Genomic DNA, 18,936 nt, shown 5'->3' with positions numbered 1-18,936 from the left:
GAGCTTTGATCTAAATGTATTTGGCCAGTGCAGATCATGAATATTTGCATTGACATCTTTGTTTTTTGCTTGAAATGGGAACTTACAGAAACCTGGATGAAGTTCCACTCCTTTGACAGATACCTGCCATTGTCTCCCATTAGATCTGGGACCACGTCCAGCTCCTGTAACACAGAGATACCCTGATGGTAAATATTCAGCGGATATTCTCCTTGTTACAGGATCCTGAGAAACATTTAAAGCAGGTGCTGCGGTACCAGAGCCATAATGCATCTGATGTTGAGTGACTGATCGACTTCAGTGCTCAAAGGTCAAGAGGCTTCTGGTTTTTGTTTGAGCCACTTCTTCACTCATTTAGTGTGCGAGTACACCCACCTGCTTTCCTGCCATGAATCATTTCATGATTAGAGAAAAGGGATAAAAAAATCTGAATACACTCAGGGACTACGCAACTGAGTAGCTCATTTCCATCAGCTGTAATCAGAAGCTTATTAGAACAAATGGAAGAGGTAAGAAAAAAAGAAAAGAAACCGTTTCTGGGCTCCTTTATACTTCTGAACTGGCAGGAAAATTCTGTCATATGCAAAAGCCGGGGACAGCAATCATACACAAGCCAACTTAAATTTCATTACGCTGCAAATTGAGTCGAAGGCCAACGTACAGCCAAGAATCGTAAAAGCTTTTTTGCTCACAGGACCAGGACATTTAGGTCCTGATCTTTCCATTTATTTTCAGCCCTGGCAAACGAGTGACACGAGGCAACCAGATAGCACACAGTGTCCACCATGTCCATTTTATATCCATCTTTATTGTTGTGCCTCCAATTACAGCCTGCTACTACAACTTCACACACATAGGAAATAAACACAGAAATAAACAAAATCTGAGTTTGGCTTTGAGATACAGTTGTCCTCCCTGTTAAAATAACAGAAAGTAATTGAAAATGTGAAATGGTTATGGAAAACATATGTCGGTGGGTTAATTGGTCTTCAAAGATAACTGCCTGTGGCTTCAGGAGGAAAATCATTTCAGTCCGAAATGTAGATTTGCGGGGTTTAAAAAATTTGACATGATCTAAACCAGGTTGGGCATGAAATCCTGAAGTAGGAATGTTTATTTAAATTTAGGCACAGGCTGGAGAGCCAAGAGGCCACAGAGGCTTGACAACCAAACCACTCAGAGGACAGAAGAAAAACTTTCAGAGCAAAGAACTACCCTTTATGAGTTTCAAATGCGTTAAGGAAGACCCAATTTTAATCACTTTAACATGGATGGTCCAAATTTAAAACAATGCAGTGTTTAAATATTAAAACTACATTAAAATGATACTTTAAGGAGTAATATTTGGGGTCTACTACGTGTGAAATTGAGCTATAACACAACATATGACATTTTATCAAGTTTTTTTTAGCAAACAGTTGCTGATCAATGTTTATTTGCTTTATTTATCATTTTAGCCCATGGCCTGCTTCAAGGTGGGAATCTAATAGCCATTACAAGGTACTGATGGGTGACAAGTTAAAGGAAAAACCAACATAAAGTGTCCTACTAAGGTGCTGGGGATGGAACACCATTTTTCCAAAAGATGTTCCCTCATTTGGTCTTTTGATGATTTAACTGGGTTGAGATCTGGTGACTGTGAAGGCCACAGCATGATTCACATTATTTTCATACTCATCAAACCATTCAGTGTGCCCTTGTGTTTGATGGACGGGGGCATTACTACCTGTTTCTCCACTCGTTTTCTTCAGGTTTTTTCTTTAATTCGTCTGTAGATACAAATACACTGACAATGTATGGTATGCTTATCCACGGTACCGGATACTTTGACTCAACACATTCAGAGGTAATTTCTCTTCTCGAAAAAAGCATTTGGAAAAACTTGGAAGCCATTACTTATCACTATCAGTGGCTGACAGACAAAAAAGCTTGTTTCCTGTGTGGTGTCTGCTCAACAATATTCCTTGCACTCTGTCTAAAGGATAGATTGAGGTTAATCTTTAAAACCTTCACTAAGTTGATACATGAGTCTGAGGATTTGTTTTGATGTGGACTGAATGTAACAATATTATCATACATCAAGATAAAAGGATTAGTGAGAAAGGGGAGAATACAGAGGAGGTGATTTGCCTTTGTAATGAAATACTTTTCTTTGTATATGTACTTAGGTGTCCATAAAACATCCACTCATCTGTGTTTAGCCTTTTTTCCAAATTCACTGCAGCCAAATGTCTGAATAATTGATGCATCCTCATTGTGTAACGAAAGGCAAAGTAGGAGTTTAGGTGCTTTAACTCATCATAACATTAAAAACTGCAGCCAGTGTTTCTGGTTAAACAAAAAGGACCTTACTCTTTGACCAAAAGGTCCATCTCTGTAGGAATCCTATCCATAATGTTGTCAGACAAAATCTGAGCCTGTCAGTGGCAAAAACAAGCACTTTAGGGGATAAACTTTAACTGTGTGAATGTGTACAGGTTGTACTCAGGGAAAACTTCCCTGAGTACATAAAGCTTAAAACAAAAACGTCCTCCTCCCTAAATGCAGTATTTCAGGAGTTAACTTGACAGATTCATTTTTGTATGAATTTCACATCAACTTTTCCTTTTCTGTATGAGCCTGGATTTAACATGGATCAAATGTATCTTTCACTGTAACATCCTGCTGAGAGAATCCCTTAATCATATTCTTACTGTGAATGTCTTCCTCTCTCACATACACATGCTGCCAAATCCTCCACCTGCGTGCACACACACACACACACACACACTATACTGTCAGTTTTCAGCTGAGCCTCTGCAGCCCAACGGTGCTTATCCCTGTATTAGATTCACAAAATGGCATTGGGACAAAGGTAATTCTTCATCTTCCGCTTCTTCCACTCGCCTTTCATCTCCTCCTCCATTCTTCCTCTCTCCCAAACTCCCTGAAAAGGATGTATCTGGTTCCGAACACACGCACCGGAAAAACAGACAGCCCCACGGGCCACCTGAGCACAGACGGGAATGGCTCCAATCAGCCAATCCAAAGAGGCCGACACCGACCCCAATCCGTCTCTGGGGCCCGGTCCAGCACTAGACAGCAAGATCTGCCCGTTTGACGACGGCTGATGAAGGACTTGGAGCAAGTTTAAAGGAGGACGGACTGTTTGGATCACGGTGGAACACGGAAACATGTAATACGCCGTGCTCTGCTGCCCCCCTCCACTATCAACAGCTACACCCATGGAATATATATGTATATACATCAGGATGATCCAGGACACATTCCTATACATGAAACCATGTGTGGGCAATTTGTCAAACTGGGTGTCTGCTCTGGAGATGAGTAATAGGTGATGGATGTGAAATATGAGAACATAAAGGGATGGACACAATATAAGGAAAACCTGTGGAATCACATGTGATCCAATACAAAAGCCCTGCAACGTTTTGTGAAGCTTATATTGTCAGGGATGTTTTGATTCAACTCCATCCCCACTTATACCTTACTTTGATGTTGTTTTACAGGATTGCTTTACACAGTTATTATATGTCATGTTATTCCCCCGTATACAGTACATACTGGGGTGGACGACACAGCATGAACGCCTTTCAGTCAAAGTGTAGATTTGGTTTCAGAATTATATATTTGCATTTATATACATTGATATCAATCTAGAATTGATACCTAATGTTTATGTTGTACCATCATATTACATATTTGACTTTAATTTTAACATGTTTCTAAGAAAATATTTATCATAAAGAAAAGTATACACATGAGGTGGCTGTGCTGAGTTGTGCCTGCACCTCTTACTCTCAGAGACTCAACAACCTCCAGCAAAAAAATAAAGTAGGTGTGTTGCATCATATGCGAAACCCAGGGCAGTCCATGAATCACTCACTGCTTGTAAAGTGCACAATATAATTTAAGGTGACATGGATAAACAGATCAGCTTTGTTTGTAGTCAGCTCCTCTCTTCTCTCATCTGAATATTAGCAGCTGGACAGTAAAAGGAGAGTATTCGGAAAGATTTTAGTCAAACAAGCTTACACCGTAAAAGTCAGGAGGGGGTGGGTAAGATTTTTAAAAGTGAGAGGTACATGTCTCACCTGTCCCTGTTGAAAATTACAACCTTGAAAAACAACAACAGCACAAAAAATCCATCCAATCCTCACCTACATCAGTAAATCAACCTAGTGGACAACTGCTAAGTTATGGGGAGATGATGCCGTGATACTGAAGTGGTGCATTTACCTATGCTACAGAAACATTAACATACTGATTTTGGACATTCTGATACTTCTTGACGTTTACTTGCTTGTGACTGTAGGTCACCACTGGGATCTATTGAACCTGGCAACAAACTGTTCATAGTCATCTTTTTAAGATTATTTTTCTGTAGGATTGTTCTGTTCTTTTAATAAAACAAAAACATTATAAGCTATACATAGGCAGTATGTGTTGTGAAACTGTTGGAATTAAACTGCGCAGGTACTCATAACAGTTTGTCCACCCCTCTTAGCTCAACAAGCGCTTCCCTACAACGTAACACAATGCTCCATCTTGTACCCATACACCTTTACTGTAGGGTTCATTGGCACAAAAATACATTTGAAACTTATTCACAGACTGATTTTGTATTGCAACAATAAGGTGATCATCACTTTATTGTTCTAAATACAACTTTGGACAAAAGCTTTTCTCTCAGGCAGACCCAAAATCTGTGGTTGCTTTTCATCCTTCTTTTTAAAGAAAGACAAAAGTTTGCTTGAGTCACTGGTTACGTGGCTTGCTCAAGGGAACCTAACAGTTGTTGAGGTAAAAGAGACCATTTCACATGTGGAACCTCTGCGTGGTTTGTGCCGTCAGATTTAATATCTCAGACTGTCATTCTTTACTGTTTTGCATATGGATACTGTTTTCCATTGTCTATTAGGAACAATTTTACTAATTAAATGGAGGATGTTTGCAACATGGGCTGAGGACAACATGGGAATTTGATGTGCCCAAAAGTAGATTGAGAATGAAAGGGAGGGATATGAACTGTGGTGGAAACTGGGAGCTTGTCAAGTCTGACTGAGCTGAGGTGGTAGGAAGATGAGGAGGAGAAGGCAAGAGCTCATCACTAAACACTCCATTAATCAAGCAAACTCCCACGATACAGGAAATATAACTGCCATCTGCTCTCCTGCATGCAGGGGAGTGAGAGGTGGAGGTCGGGGTTGGAGGGAGAAAATGAGGAGGAGGAAAAGTTGCAGAGTGTGGATGTCCCAGACAGGCTCCATTAGAGGCCTGACCGCAGATGGCAAGTCTCACCACGGGGCCACCCAAGTGGAGCTTGCACTGAATTTGAGAGGGGATTGGAGGTACGGGACGGGAGACAGGGACGGGAAGATTGAGGAAAACAAAATGGTAAACTGGTGGGAATCTTCAGTAATGCATTCATGAACGTAACCAACAGCTCTTATCAGCTCTTACAGTCATACTCTCACCATGTCCAGGGCTCCAGCAGCCTTCTGGAAGGCATCAGCCAATGTCACAGCTTGTGCTGATCCACCTGTGATAACGCAGGCCGACCGAGATAGAGTCTCTGAAAGAGAAAGACATGGTGATTGGCTAAAGACTCCTGCGCTAAATTTCTTATTAACATGTGCATGAACACAAATCGTCTAGGAGTTATTCTGGTGCCATCAGTAGAGATCCACTGGAGAAGCTGTGCATAAATCAGAACTGAATACACAACAACCAGCCAAGAAAGCAGGTACTTAAAAAGGATTATGTGTATAGTATGTCTGAGAAAATTCTGTCATGAATAATAGTGAAAGATCTCAGATAGATATTTTGCAAATGTAGGCTACTGTAACACTGTAAACTCTGTCTGCTCTATGTCATTTTTGCTTTGTGTTATAACAAACTTTGCTTTTCTTTCACCCTGAAATCTCACAGCTGCAACACCTAATTCAGAAATCTCCACCTGGGTTTAACCCATCAGTGTCCCTTTCCCCATTTAACTCCTCTACATCTAAACTGTTTCACCTTTTGATTATTCTAAATATTACATTTAAAAGTGGTGTTATATTAAGTGATGAATGTTCCACTTAAGCTAATAAAAGTGTGAGAGGTAAAAGTGAAGGTACCATATTTAGCTGCTGAGCTAATGTTAGCTATGCTTTAGTTCAACAGACCAACAGGACAAGCTGCTGCTGAGCCCTAAACGCACACAGTCCCAATGTAAATGATTAAAATATTGATGTGATGTACTTAAAGTTTAACTACATTAAGAAACAGGGATTGAAGATGCTGTGCACAGTCAGCCAATGCTAGGCTGTTTATTGACAGACTCCAGAGTCGTCACTCACTTTTTAGATATTAAAATGTTACAACAGTTCAGCTAGCCACCAAATAAATGTTGACAGAGCTTTGAAAAGTCTAAAAAATGAGAGGCCTGCAAACAGCTTACACTTGATTTCATGGGGAAAGAAATGCTAAGAAATTGTGATGGAAATGTATGCTTTAAAGGGTTGTTGCACAATGGTGCTCTAATCCTGAGCTCATCACAGCCACTGCTGCAAAAACTGAGACCTCCCTTATGCTGCCTCACTTGAAAGCCACCTGTTGAGAAAACATTTCAAAATTCAACTTGACATTCACATGCTTCGCAACAGGATGCACAGAGCTACACATAGGGCCTACACACACACACATATACACACACATGGGTGTGGGTAGGCAAATATGTGTGAGCATACAGAAACACAAACACACACACAAACTGATACACTCGACAGTTTCTCATACTGACAGATGTGAGAACTTTCTTCCGCGTCTTCTCTAAAAAAAAAAAAAAAACACACACACACAATGAATTCATTCACTTCAGAGGCTCTGGGAATAATCACTGTGCGCCTTATGTCATCATCAAACAGGTAATTGTTAGTCCAGGTGCTGGTGGGGTGAAATATAGGGCTGTGTTTATTTCCATTTCTCTGATTGTGATAGTGTCCCTTGTCTTGACTTGCTCTCCGTAGTATTCACAGACTGCTTACACTCACCCTGTTCCAACCAAGCTAAACAATGCTACAAAGAATTTCTCCCTCTGAATACAGTGAGAAGTAATTTTGGTTCAATGTTACCTATTCAGCTCTGACTCTAAACTGCCATACAAGAACAGACAAAACACTCTTACACTGCTCATATAAGACTATTTAACCTGTCTGAGAAGACATGCTGCCATCAGCCTTTCATGTGCATTCGTCTGCATACATACTTTACAAAGATGGAAAAGTCCACTATACACAGTACGTACAGGAAATAATGTAATGGTAAGTTTGTACAGAAGGTAACTCACCTTTGATGATTGACTCTGCAGCAGCCAAATCCCGCTTGTAGGTCACCTGGAGGAGAAAACAACAAGGTTATGTTGAGGGTCAGTTCACCTGAATCATAAAAAACAACTAAAAACCAAACAAACAAAACAAAAATTTTTAATTTATACCCAGAGGTGTCTTTTATATATATATATATATATATATATATATTTGCCTCTGAATTCACCAACCATCTAGATACAAAGAAGATGAATGAAATTTTGTTTGTGCTCCTCAGAGCACTGTAAAACTACATTTGGAAAACTCAAGAGAAATACGTCCCTCCAGAAACACTGTCCTATTTACTCCAGATCAATGGTCTCACAAGTTGTTTAATAGGAAACAGGACCTAGGAAGTAATAAAAAAATGCATTCTGCTACACAGAATTATATTTGATTTTTTAACTTTTCTCTGATCTCTGTATAGTTTTGCCTCTTCAAAGAACTTTTCCAGGGGACCAAGAGTCATTTAAGAAACTAAGAAACCTTACTTGCATTTCAACTGGAGGTTGCCATAGTAACTGGTGCCAACAAAATGCATGCAATGCCCGTAGCACTTTCCTCAAAGTTTACATGCTAAGCTAAGTTTGCAATGCTGAAAAAACACCACAACACTTATTGTAGTTTCCTTTGACAGAGCTGCTCACAGCTCATAGACCTGTGGCATAGAGGTCACAGCTTTCTATTTATCACAAGCAGAAGTTTGAGAACCACCACTCTGGATTATCCAGAGTAACTGAGGTTTCTAGAAAAACGAGTTGCTCTTTCAGTGTTATTTAAATGTCATTCTTTAAATGTTCAAGCACCACAAACAGAATTATGTCTGCATCCATTGTACTAATGTGGAGACAGAAATCTCAAAACCTCAGCACATAAAACCAAAACTATCTTTATGGCTAGATAACACTAAGTGTCACTAGAAAAATATGCCTTCTGTAATTTGGAATTAATCCTTTAAGGCCTAAGTTACATGATCTTATAGCGAGTTCGGAACAAAACCTTTACATTTAAACTAATTCCTACATGGTAATCCTGTATGTCATATTCAATATGTTAGTGTTTCCTCTTCTGCCAGTACCTCTCACTTTTAATCCACAAGCTTTCTTTGTGCCCATATGATAAATAAGTAGTGGGCATATGGCTTTGCTTGCCAAAGTGTTACCAGATCCACAATCCCCAACCCAAACCAGGCTTCTGGCGAGTTCACCTTCCACAGTGTTGGCGGACCCTCGATGAGCTTGGCATTGGTGCCACAGTACTGCAGAGCCAGATGGAGACACTCGGTGCCAAACTCAAAGTCTGACTCAGTGCACTGTAGAGGGGACACAACAGAGAGGAGAGGCTGTGGACAATTGTTGGACAATGGGTTTCCATCATACACAGAGGAACTGTGGTGCACTGTGTCGGGCCACTGCACGCACCAGTGGTTGCAACTAGACAGGTGGACAACCCAAAAATGGCCACACCTGCGTATTTGGTCCGCAGGTTCTCCAAGGGGTTCATTCTTTGGGGAGAGTGATGGTGTAAATTTCATACAAAATTTGCAGTTTAGATTTTGAAATCAGCTGTGCACATGTAGAAAACTTTAGACTGATGCTGGTAGGAGAAAAGATCAGCAGCAAATATGGCCTCCAGTGTTGGACCCTGGATTGATGGAAATCTGGTCACTAGTTTTAGACATTAATGGCCAAAGGGTAATTTTGGCCAGACAATAATGATGGAGGAGGTCACCAAAATCTTTATGAACATCCATTTCATCATCATTTGGCTGGAGATTACTCATTATGCAACAATTTTTTGCGCGGACCAACCAAACAGCGAATTCTGCAGCAGTGCTGCCAGGCAGACAAAGCCGAAAATTAAAACAATATTATGCATGCCTTTTTTTGGTAATATCAGTCTGAAGAATGCTTGGAAAGGTCACATTCAACTTAGTACACCTGCATTTAAAAACTGCCTCACATTGCTACTGTCAGAAAAGTTCAGGTTCAGACAAATCACAATATGACCTGCTACACACTCTCTCTAATCTAACACTTGCTCCTCTGTCCAGGCATTCCTCAGATAAGTTGGGTCTTTAACTTGAACTTTCTGCAGACATTTCACCAAATATCTCACTATCTGGAACATTTCATTACTCCGTCTGCATCATGATCAGAGACAGTGTTTTTACAGGCTCATAACATGGTGCTGCCATCACCACATTTTTCAGCAGATACTTCAGAGGTTACTGTTTTCTTTGGATGATGGATTGTTGGCCCTGTAATGCTCTTATCTTTCTGCATTAAGATTTAAAATGTGCAAGTCCAGTTTTATCGGGTCATAAGACATTTTCCCACATTGTTCTGTAAGATGCAATCTTGCATAACTGTGGACATATGAAAGAAATGGCTAAACTTTATTTAAGTCTCGTGCTGGAGGTGGTGCACAGTTGCTACTTGTTTACTTAATTTGAAAATTGTCCATCTGCGTGGAGCAGCATGATCTATTTAATGACCCTGTACTGTTACCGTACTTCTTTTGAAATCTTATTTCTCATTCTCAATCTAAATGTTTAACCATAGTGCTACCCAAATGAATTGATCTTTGTGAGGGGGTTATTAGAAAATTCAGTCAGATTTTATAATGTTTACAGCAAAATAACATATTATTTAAAAACCAAATATGCTGCATAGTGCTCTAACAACTTTTATCATACATGTCCAAGCAGTAACTAACTGTTTCAACAGCAGAGATCTCACATTGTTTATTCCAGCACTTCTTTCCATGGTTTTTCAAGAAACTGTTCCAAAGCTCATTAGTAGGTAAAAAACATGTGGCTCTGGTATATTTTACTGGAGGAAAATGCTACTCATGCAAAGTTGATGCTTTTGTTTAAAAAAAAAAAAAAAAAAAAAAAAAACCTTTGAAAAACAAAACATAAACATGCTTGACAGTGGGTGCATATGCTACGAAAGGGAAAAGGTGCAGGGCTGTCATAATCAGTCAAATGTCACATTTTAAAGGACGAAAATAAATACAAAGGTATGAAAAATATTTTTGGGCAGGGACAAATCTACTTTGGTGGAATGCTCAAATAAACAGGCACAGGAATGCACAGGAATGGGCCAAGGTAAGCCAAAGCTCTCCACCAACTCCTAAGGAAGATATGCAGCTCTTCAGCTGATAGATGTTTCACTGTGTTTCCCAGCTGGTTGCTAACTGTGTCTGGGTGCTGTTTGGCACAGAGCAGGTAGAGTGTGGTGGATTTATCAGAGCTCTTTTTGCTGAAATCAATGATGACAAAACAACGCTGAAGAGAACAGTGAGACCATCTTTACCAAAACAGTAAAGCTTTGAGCCATAAAACAAAACGATGAGCTGAAAAATGTGAAACATTTTATAAAACTAAGATTCTTGATATTTTCAAAGTTTCTTCGCTGGATATTGGAGATGAACGCTAGTGACTTCTAAGTCGTTTTAACTGATATTGAGTTCAGCATTGCTCTTGGACTTACTGGGCCTGATTTCAGCAGTTTAAGCTGCTGACTATCACTCAGTTCACTTTTCTCGTGGGAGATCATACCTGTTCATCACAGTTTCCCAGAGCAAGAAGAGGCAGAGAGAATGACAGAGGCAACATTCTCCATATTTTGTTTCTTTAAACTGAGGTAAAGAAAAAAGTATCTTTTAAGTATCAATACCAAACCTCAGATACTGTATTGGCACCAGTACTGAAAAAGACAGCCAGCCCTTGTGTGTGTATTTACCTCATCATTGCTGACTGTGATTTCTTTCCCTGAACCAAATCTAATTAGGATAAATATCTTTATGGTTTATTGTACCAGTTAATATTTTATTTGTGCTTTGATTCACTGCTGGGAAAGCTCAGTTTTTGAAGATCACATGGAGGTTTGGATTGAGGCGATGAGCTCATTTGGTTTAAAATACAGTCTGGACTACAAAGACGAATTCATGCTACCTGAGATTATACCTGGGTAATATTTTATCAAGCTATAAAAGAGAGGGGTCTTTTATTCCAGCGACCCTGGAACTCAAGAGAGAAATTACAGGAGAAATATGCTCTCGGTCTTGAGGTAATTTAACCTTTAGCATTTTCTCCCGATACAAAAGCCTTCAGTGGGGACTGGATAAAGTGTCTGCCCCTTTGTCTTTTCAGCCCTAAGTTCTTCTACGCTCAATGGATGTCAAGATACAACTGTGCAGCTCTCAGAGATTTTTCATGCACATGTCCTACAGTCCTAACCTGACACTTTCCCTTCTTTTGAAGGGTTGAAGAGGAGAGGGGGGACACGTCGACCCCAACCTCCTCCTTTCCCAGCGACCTCCCCAGTTTTTCTCAATTTTTGCAACTTGACTGGCCTTGTCACTGCAGCACAAATGTGAGCTCATTTTCTGAAAAGGCCAAAGCCAACAAGGCTTTCAAAGCAATCTCAAGATCTGTATGTGCCAGGAATAAAAATAACTGCAGACAAATGGGGCTCCAACTGAAGGCATATTTTAGCCGTTAGCTCAAAGTTTGCTGCGTTTTTCAAAAACGTGGCTATCCGAGGAACCATCTAATGGAGTCAAGGTTGAAATAGCAAACTCAAAGTGTCTGAAAAATAAATAAGGTCAACTTCTGCAACTCCAGTTTCTTATTAAGTTAGTCTGCCAAGTCTTAGCAATAAGCCTCTGCTTTCAGAGAAGAATCGACACATTTTATGACTTACGTCAGCAGATAAATTCTTTCCATTTTTCAGGTACACATATTAAAATGCACTCAACTGCCGAAACTATTAATTCAAATCCACCTTAATGTGCCATGTAATTTCGGTGCTCTTCCACCATTTTTCCATCTCAGACCTTTGTTAACTTTTGTTCCACAGACTAATCTGCTGCAGTGTGGCAGAACATGTTAACATGTCATTTCTTTCCCACATGCAGGAGAGGCCAAGTGAAAATGATAGCACCCACGCCATAAGCTCTTCAGAGTGAAACCCTGCAGGTTCTGGCACATCAGCTGAACAATGAAGGACTGTAAACGCCTGCTATGATGTATGAGAACCATAAAGCCCTTTGTCATCTAAGTGGTGTAATTTTTATAACATAAATCTCACCCTGACTGTCGTTTCATAAGATTTGAGAGACTTGTTTTGTAATTATTTCACACCAAGAGTGAGCAGTACACATGCCTGCAGGACTGGATTCTTCCATCTTGTGATACTACATGTTGTTTTTACAAATGTTGCTGTTGCAGAAATGACACTCTTGGTTACATGTGATCTGGACAATTCCTGCATTGCTGCTTTGGCCCCAAGAGCAACGTGTCATAAAAACAAACCATGCTTTAACCTCTTCAGTTGCACAAGATGGTCTGATCGCTCTTGACTGCTTTATAGTACAACACTCTCTGTGGGTTCCTATGTATGTATAACATTCCAAAAATAAGAATAAATGATAAGATTGAATACACAGATGTGGTATTTTGTATTGGACACCACTGTACCTTGTCTCTGGTAGTAAGCATCAATTTATGATCAGTGGTATTAAATTGTAGAATCAATGGCAAATGATCACAATATTAAAAACAGATTTGCTGAGTTTCATGTGTTTCCATCTTTAATTCATTAAGTCCCTGCAATGAAATAAGGACAGAATAAAGTTTCAGTTTCTGTTTAGTTTTGTTTTATCGTGTGCCAGTGTTCTCTCTCTCAAGCTTGTTCCTCCTTTAAATTCTCTTATTTCAAATATATTAAGACATTTTTATTATTTATTAGCTAATGCCAATGAACAGGTAAATGCTTATTTATGCTGGAGTTAAACGATCAACGAATGAAGATTTTTAAACCAGGATTTGCAACCACAAAGAGGGATTTTGTTTATTACATCTGAGGCAAAATGACAAGGATAAAATGCCTTACAGTGAGTCTTCATAATGTGCCTCTCCCTCTCTCTGAGTACTGACGTAGGGATGTAGCCGATACTGACCTAACTGAGTAGATTGGCTCTCAGCCAGATGTGACAAACCCATCAGTTTCTTTGTCAAGTCACTACAAATTTTATTGTTTCCATTATCTGTTACATTCATGTAGACATGCCAGGCTGCTCAGACTCAGATTTTAGCTCCACAAATAACTGCAAAGCAGTATCAGCAGATACCCTGAGCTGAGGTATTGGAATTGGTAGCAGGACAGAAAAAGTCACGACAGAGCATCCCTCGTCTGAAGTAATGGAAAGAAAACATTCTACTCTGATTAACTGGTTGGACTGGTTAGTGCAACTGTTCAGAGCTTTTGTAATAACAACAAAGGTATGATTGGCACAGGAGGGAAAACTGTTGTAAATGATTTCATTACTTTTCAGAGCCTAATAAAGGATTGTGCCAGCGTATAGTAAAAACTACTTTTTGTGTAGCTGTTTATACTGTGTGTGATAGTATGACTGCTTATAGTGTGTACATGTTGATCTTTTTCACTGTATGAAAACACTCTGACAATAAACTCCGACAACCTTGAATTTATTGTGCAGATAGAGACACTTGTTGCTATGTCAACATTTTTTGTAACCAGGACAAACTTTTCAACTTGTTTGTTAAATGTCCTGCCACTGAAACAAACCACACTCAGAACATAATGTCATCATTATGTCTCTTTTCATCACACGTGAATCTTTAAAAGTCATAAAACTTTCAAGAACATTCATTATTGCCTTTGAAGCCACATTTCCAACACCCTCTTGTGTGTTATAGGTAAATTAAAGGACAGGCCCTACCCTCTGATAGGCTTGATAGATGACATCATATGTGAATCCCTGAGGCATCTCGCTGGCTCTATATTTGGCTCGCTCCAGAGAATGATCCAGGTAACCCTCTGATGTGGTGGCTATCACTGTTGAAACAAGAGGTCGGATGGCTCCCGCTGCCTGAGTGAAGAAAGGAGGATTCAATTTTTAGAATAGTTTTGAACACAACCATTTATATAGAATTTTTATGAGAGCTCTGTAAAAGGTCAAATTAGTCTCAAAGCTGCTCTCAAATGTTCAATCCAATGTCCAATGATCTAGAGCAGAAGAATAAAAATGTTAAGACAGAAAATGATCAAAATGGTAAGAAAAGATGTAAAATCTTCAGTGTTTTTTGGCTTTCATATAAACAAGACCAATTATCATCAATCAGAAATCATCAATCAGAAATGATGGCCATTAAATTCTGTAGAAAGCCCTAGAAAAAGCTAGTAAATTGACCTTGAGTTGTTCAGCCACAACTGCACTTTTCAGAGAGAACATTCGAGCCAGCTGGAGCCCGCACTGCTTGTACTTCCTCCCTTGGAAATGTAAAAATAATCAACATTTCTGAGATAATATTTTCATCTCACTATAGCATGATTGAAGACAGTTTCCAGGAGCGGGAAGTCTGCGAGCGTGTGCGGGAGAAACTCCTCGCAAATGAAAGGAAAGCAAACATGTGTTCTGTGTGTTACACATGCTGTTAAAATCAAAATTAATCTGCTGCTTTTCAATGCAGACAGGCTCTCTGTCATGAGTGGGGATACGGGCAAAATAATGAAGACCAGACCGCCTGCTGTGAGAGTTCATCACAAAGCTGACACACACATACACACACTCAGAAACACACTGTAAATGCCGGCCCTTTACCAGGCTGGCTCTTGCCTTTTTCACAACCTGTGTGACCCGCATTCAACAAAGTCGTTTCTCAGCTGGTGAGTCTCAGACATGAATCATTGCGAAACTAATCTGCAAGTTTCTTCATCAGAGTGGACAGGGCTTTCGGCCCAAATCTTTTCCATCTATCACTGATGAAGTAAACACTACCACTGGGAGCGATGGATGTGTCAATCTGATAAACAGTTTATAAGAAGATTGAGAGGCCGATCACAAGAGCCATTTGTCGTCTTTGGTCTGACTGGGAAACTTGACTTTGTTGTATTTTAATGTTTGGTTTGTTTATGTTCACACTGCATGGTGAAAAATCCATAGCATGCACACAAACAAAAACTGCATGTCTTCCCACCAGGTGAAAGCCTTGATTCCAGGTCCTCTAACTGCTGTTAAGAATGATGGATTTGTTTATACTCTGTGCTGTAATTGACCTTTTCTGGTTTTTAGCTAAAAGCACAAGAAGAAATGAAGTATGAGCTACAGCTGAGATTTAATTAGATGTGTTACACTTTCCAAGCATGAGGAAATACTGGCATTTCAGGGCTCTTTCCTCTATTTGTAGAGGGATTACAATCTTTCTGAACTACTCGTCTCCTGGAAATAGACACATCCTGCCTTTATAAGCTACTGGAAAAATTGACAACACATCCTCAATTCATATTCACAAATGGGAGCTCTGGAGACAATATTGATTATTTCAATTTTCAAATATTTTACTGAGCTTTGAAGGCTCCATCATGGCAGAGTAACCATTTGTCTACAAATAACTGAGTGTTTGCCATAAGCAAAGACCCATTTCAATTCATTTCTGACAAAATATGTCTGCTGTCTGCTTTTAGGATGCATTAAACAACCATTAATGCATTAATTTTGTTGCAGATCCAGATTAAAGCAGATTTGACCCTGGCAGAGGTATGTGCTCAACTGATATCACCTCGATATCTGCAACATTTTCATTTTGGCCGTAAGAAAAAAATTACAGCAAATCCTCAGATTTTTGCCTGAAAAATGAGGTCTGCTTTAAAAAGACAAAGTTCTTATCCCTCCAAATACTAACTGCTTTAGTGAAATTAGCTTTTATCACACTGACCCCTTGTTCCTTAGCAGCCATGGCTATCTTGTACAGAAAGGCCTCCTCCACGAAAGGCCGCACAGCATCATGGATGATGACCACCTTTGGCCTGTCTGTCGGCAGCCTCTCCCCCTCCTCCTGCTCACCCAGAGCCAGGACCCCATTGCAGATCGATCTGTGTCGAGTCGACCCGCCTGGCACCACTCGAACTTTCCTGTGCTGGAAGCGCTGGATGATGTCCGTCATCAGGTCCAAGTTTTCTTTGGCAACAACAACCACAATGCTCTGGATCCATGACACCCTGCAAGAACACACCAGCTGCTCAGCATTGTCTGTTTTATATAGTGAGGATTTAGACAGAACAGGAAAGATTGATATAACATTGAGGCTGAAGTTTGACATATTTCCCAAAATGCTGAATATTCTTTGTTGAAATCACCCCTTTGAAAATATGTTCCTGATACCAAGACAGTGCAAAATATGTCAATAACTCATATCCCTCCAATGAGTGACCTGATCAGGGTTTTTCAGACTCAACTGCTTTTCAACATGACTCTCAATGACCTCTGACCCTCCTCTGCTGGGTCATCTTCCTCTGTAATCACAGGGCCACACAGGCAGCATCTCCCCTGCTCTCTAGTCCCAGGATGTTGCTGCATTCGCTTCCTGACAGCACGTAAACACTGACAACAAGCTAGGAGGAGACATGTCTGATTATAAACACCGGTTGTTATTGTATTGTTATAATGAAGGTCAGGCAGCGATCACAACAGAGTGTAAACATCCACCTTCTCGTCACAGTTATGGAGCCTGAAATAAGCAGAAAATGTCTGTCTGTCTGCCAGCAGTGGAAGAAACACTCCTATCCTTTAGTTAAATGTGTTAAATAGACAACCTGAAAAAAAAGTAAGTAAACAAACTTTATTTCCACTTACACACATAATAGCAAACAGATATTACTAAAGTACTAAAGCATCTAGCCATGAATATTGTTTTAGTTTAACCTTGCTGAGGTTTTAAGATCTTTGTGTCCACCTGCAGTTATGATATGATGATAAAAATTTGTCTCTGATGCCTCTGATTTATGGGGATATTTAACTTTTATATGATTTGATCATTCATATGATGTAGTACTTTTATGTAATTATCTGGATCAGCCAAAGGGAAACATTCCAAGCTGGTTATTTAATCCATGAATAGTTTCTCAGTTAAATTTCCAGAAAATGTACGATATGAATATACTGTATACTGATCACCAAATAAAACTAAAAGAAGAGGAAGAAGAAGAAGAAGAAAGTCCATCCAACAACTGTTCACTCTAAATACTGCAAATAACATAGACACACCTGCAATCTAAGGAGATGTTGCAGTTGAATTTTGTTGAACAGTCACAGGATCAATAAAAATCTATAAACATAATGTATCTGCATGGTTTGACAAAAAAACACTTTTATAGCTTTTTGTGGAGCTTTTAGCTGCATCTCACTGTCCTCATCAGTGGACGGTGTTTGCTCAGCTGTCATGGAGATGATGACAACTGTACCATCTCCATGACAACGGAGCAAAGTGCATGAAAAATACGATATTGGCCTCTAAAATGAAGTGGGGCCAAAGGTAAATAACAGACAGTGAAATAATCAATTAAAGCACAAAACAATAAAAGTAATTAGATGCTTTCCACCACTGTCAGAAACAATAATTTCATACATAACTACCAGTGTGTCATGAGCAGCCTGCACAGACACACACTGACCGTTAGAGGAGGTAGAAGTCCCGTCCAAGATTTCTCCTGCTGTCGCTCCACCTGTACCTGGATATATTCACAGACAGGTATTATGACATCTGAATTATCCTACTTCAATCTTTTCCTACCTCTCGAAAGCCTGGATAGTGTAGCTTATGAGTGGTCTACCCAGAAACGAGCAGAACTGTTTTGGTGTTTGTAGTCCGGTTCTCTCTCCGGTGCCGCCGGCAGGAAGAACCACAGACACCGGGAAGTCCACGCTGAGTTCTGCAGGCTGGTGGTCGCTCTGCCCGGCCTCACCGGCTGGGAAAATCCCGGGATGAGCGGGCCTGTCCGGATCACAGTTATCGCCCTGCATATTGATTTAATTTATCTCCAGCACTTCATGGGTGGAGGTAGGGCTGGGTGGGGGGTCAAAGCATATTATTCCAAAACATTCCCAAACCTGTCCATTCCAAGCTAATGGGCGGGGTGGAGTAAATAGCGGGAACGTGGATGGACAGGAAACACAGCTGTCGAGTGAAAACACCTTACTTCCGGGGAGTGCTTTCAGAATAAAATAACCTCTAAAGTCTAGGTTGTTTTCATAGACTATAACAGCTAATATTCAGTGTATTTGTTTTGACAGTAATATCATCATATATTAAAGTGTAAATTCAGCTGACAGATAAATGTCGTGGAGCGAAAATTACACTTGAATGAGATAAAATAGATTCCTCTAAATATCAGCAAATCCTGCGTAAATGTCCTGCAGTCAGTCAACAAACTGAACCTGAAAAGAGGCTGGCTTCTACAACACGACAATGATCCAAAGCATATATCAAAATCCAACATGAACTACTTTAAGACACACAAGACGAAGCTAAATAAATGGAACTAGAGCAAATTGTTCTTCAGTGTCAAAAGCATCAGTAATGTAATGTTAAGAGGTGTAAGTGGCACACATTCAGCAACTTGATTCACTGAAGAACCAGTTCCTTAAACTCAGTTGCACTTAAATGGAAAATAATAGTAATATCTCTATGCCTTTCTAACTGCTAAAAATCCACTGGAAAATAAAATCTGTGCTGAACCAATTAAATCACACATTAGGAGGGGGGCACTCTCTC

General features: G+C 39.9%; 1 protein-coding gene across 3 annotated transcripts in view; it reads right to left on the bottom strand.

Annotated features, from left to right (window-relative positions):
• Window positions 1-18,706, bottom strand: part of crppa (CDP-L-ribitol pyrophosphorylase A) — a 46,968-nt gene extending 28,262 nt beyond the window's left edge. Inside the window, exons 1-7 of one of the 3 annotated variants that reach the window (XR_001960901.2) lie at window positions 17,956-18,684; window positions 16,102-16,384; window positions 14,106-14,255; window positions 8,560-8,664; window positions 7,334-7,379; window positions 5,478-5,575; window positions 87-164 (exon numbers count right to left, since the gene is read on the bottom strand). Coding sequence is in view for 2 of the 3 variants with exons in the window: in XM_018676127.2 (XP_018531643.1) it covers window positions 4,933-5,328; window positions 5,478-5,575; window positions 7,334-7,379; window positions 8,560-8,664; window positions 14,106-14,255; window positions 16,102-16,384; window positions 17,956-18,185 (1,308 nt within the window). In the remaining variant the exon portion in view is untranslated. Of the gene's footprint in view, window positions 1-86; window positions 165-1,357; window positions 5,329-5,477; window positions 5,576-7,333; window positions 7,380-8,559; window positions 8,665-14,105; window positions 14,256-16,101; window positions 16,385-17,955 lie in introns of those variants that run through there. The other 2 variants (XM_018676126.2, XM_018676127.2) reach the window with 2 other exon arrangements.
• Between the last annotated feature and the right edge of the window lie 230 nt (window positions 18,707-18,936).

The sequence above is a fragment of the Lates calcarifer genome, linkage group LG15 (assembly GCF_001640805.2).
Source record: "Lates calcarifer isolate ASB-BC8 linkage group LG15, TLL_Latcal_v3, whole genome shotgun sequence".
In the NCBI taxonomy this organism is placed as follows: domain Eukaryota; kingdom Metazoa; phylum Chordata; class Actinopteri; family Centropomidae; genus Lates; species Lates calcarifer.
Note: the sequence above shows the minus strand (reverse complement) of the source record. Positions and strands in the feature narration are given on the sequence as shown.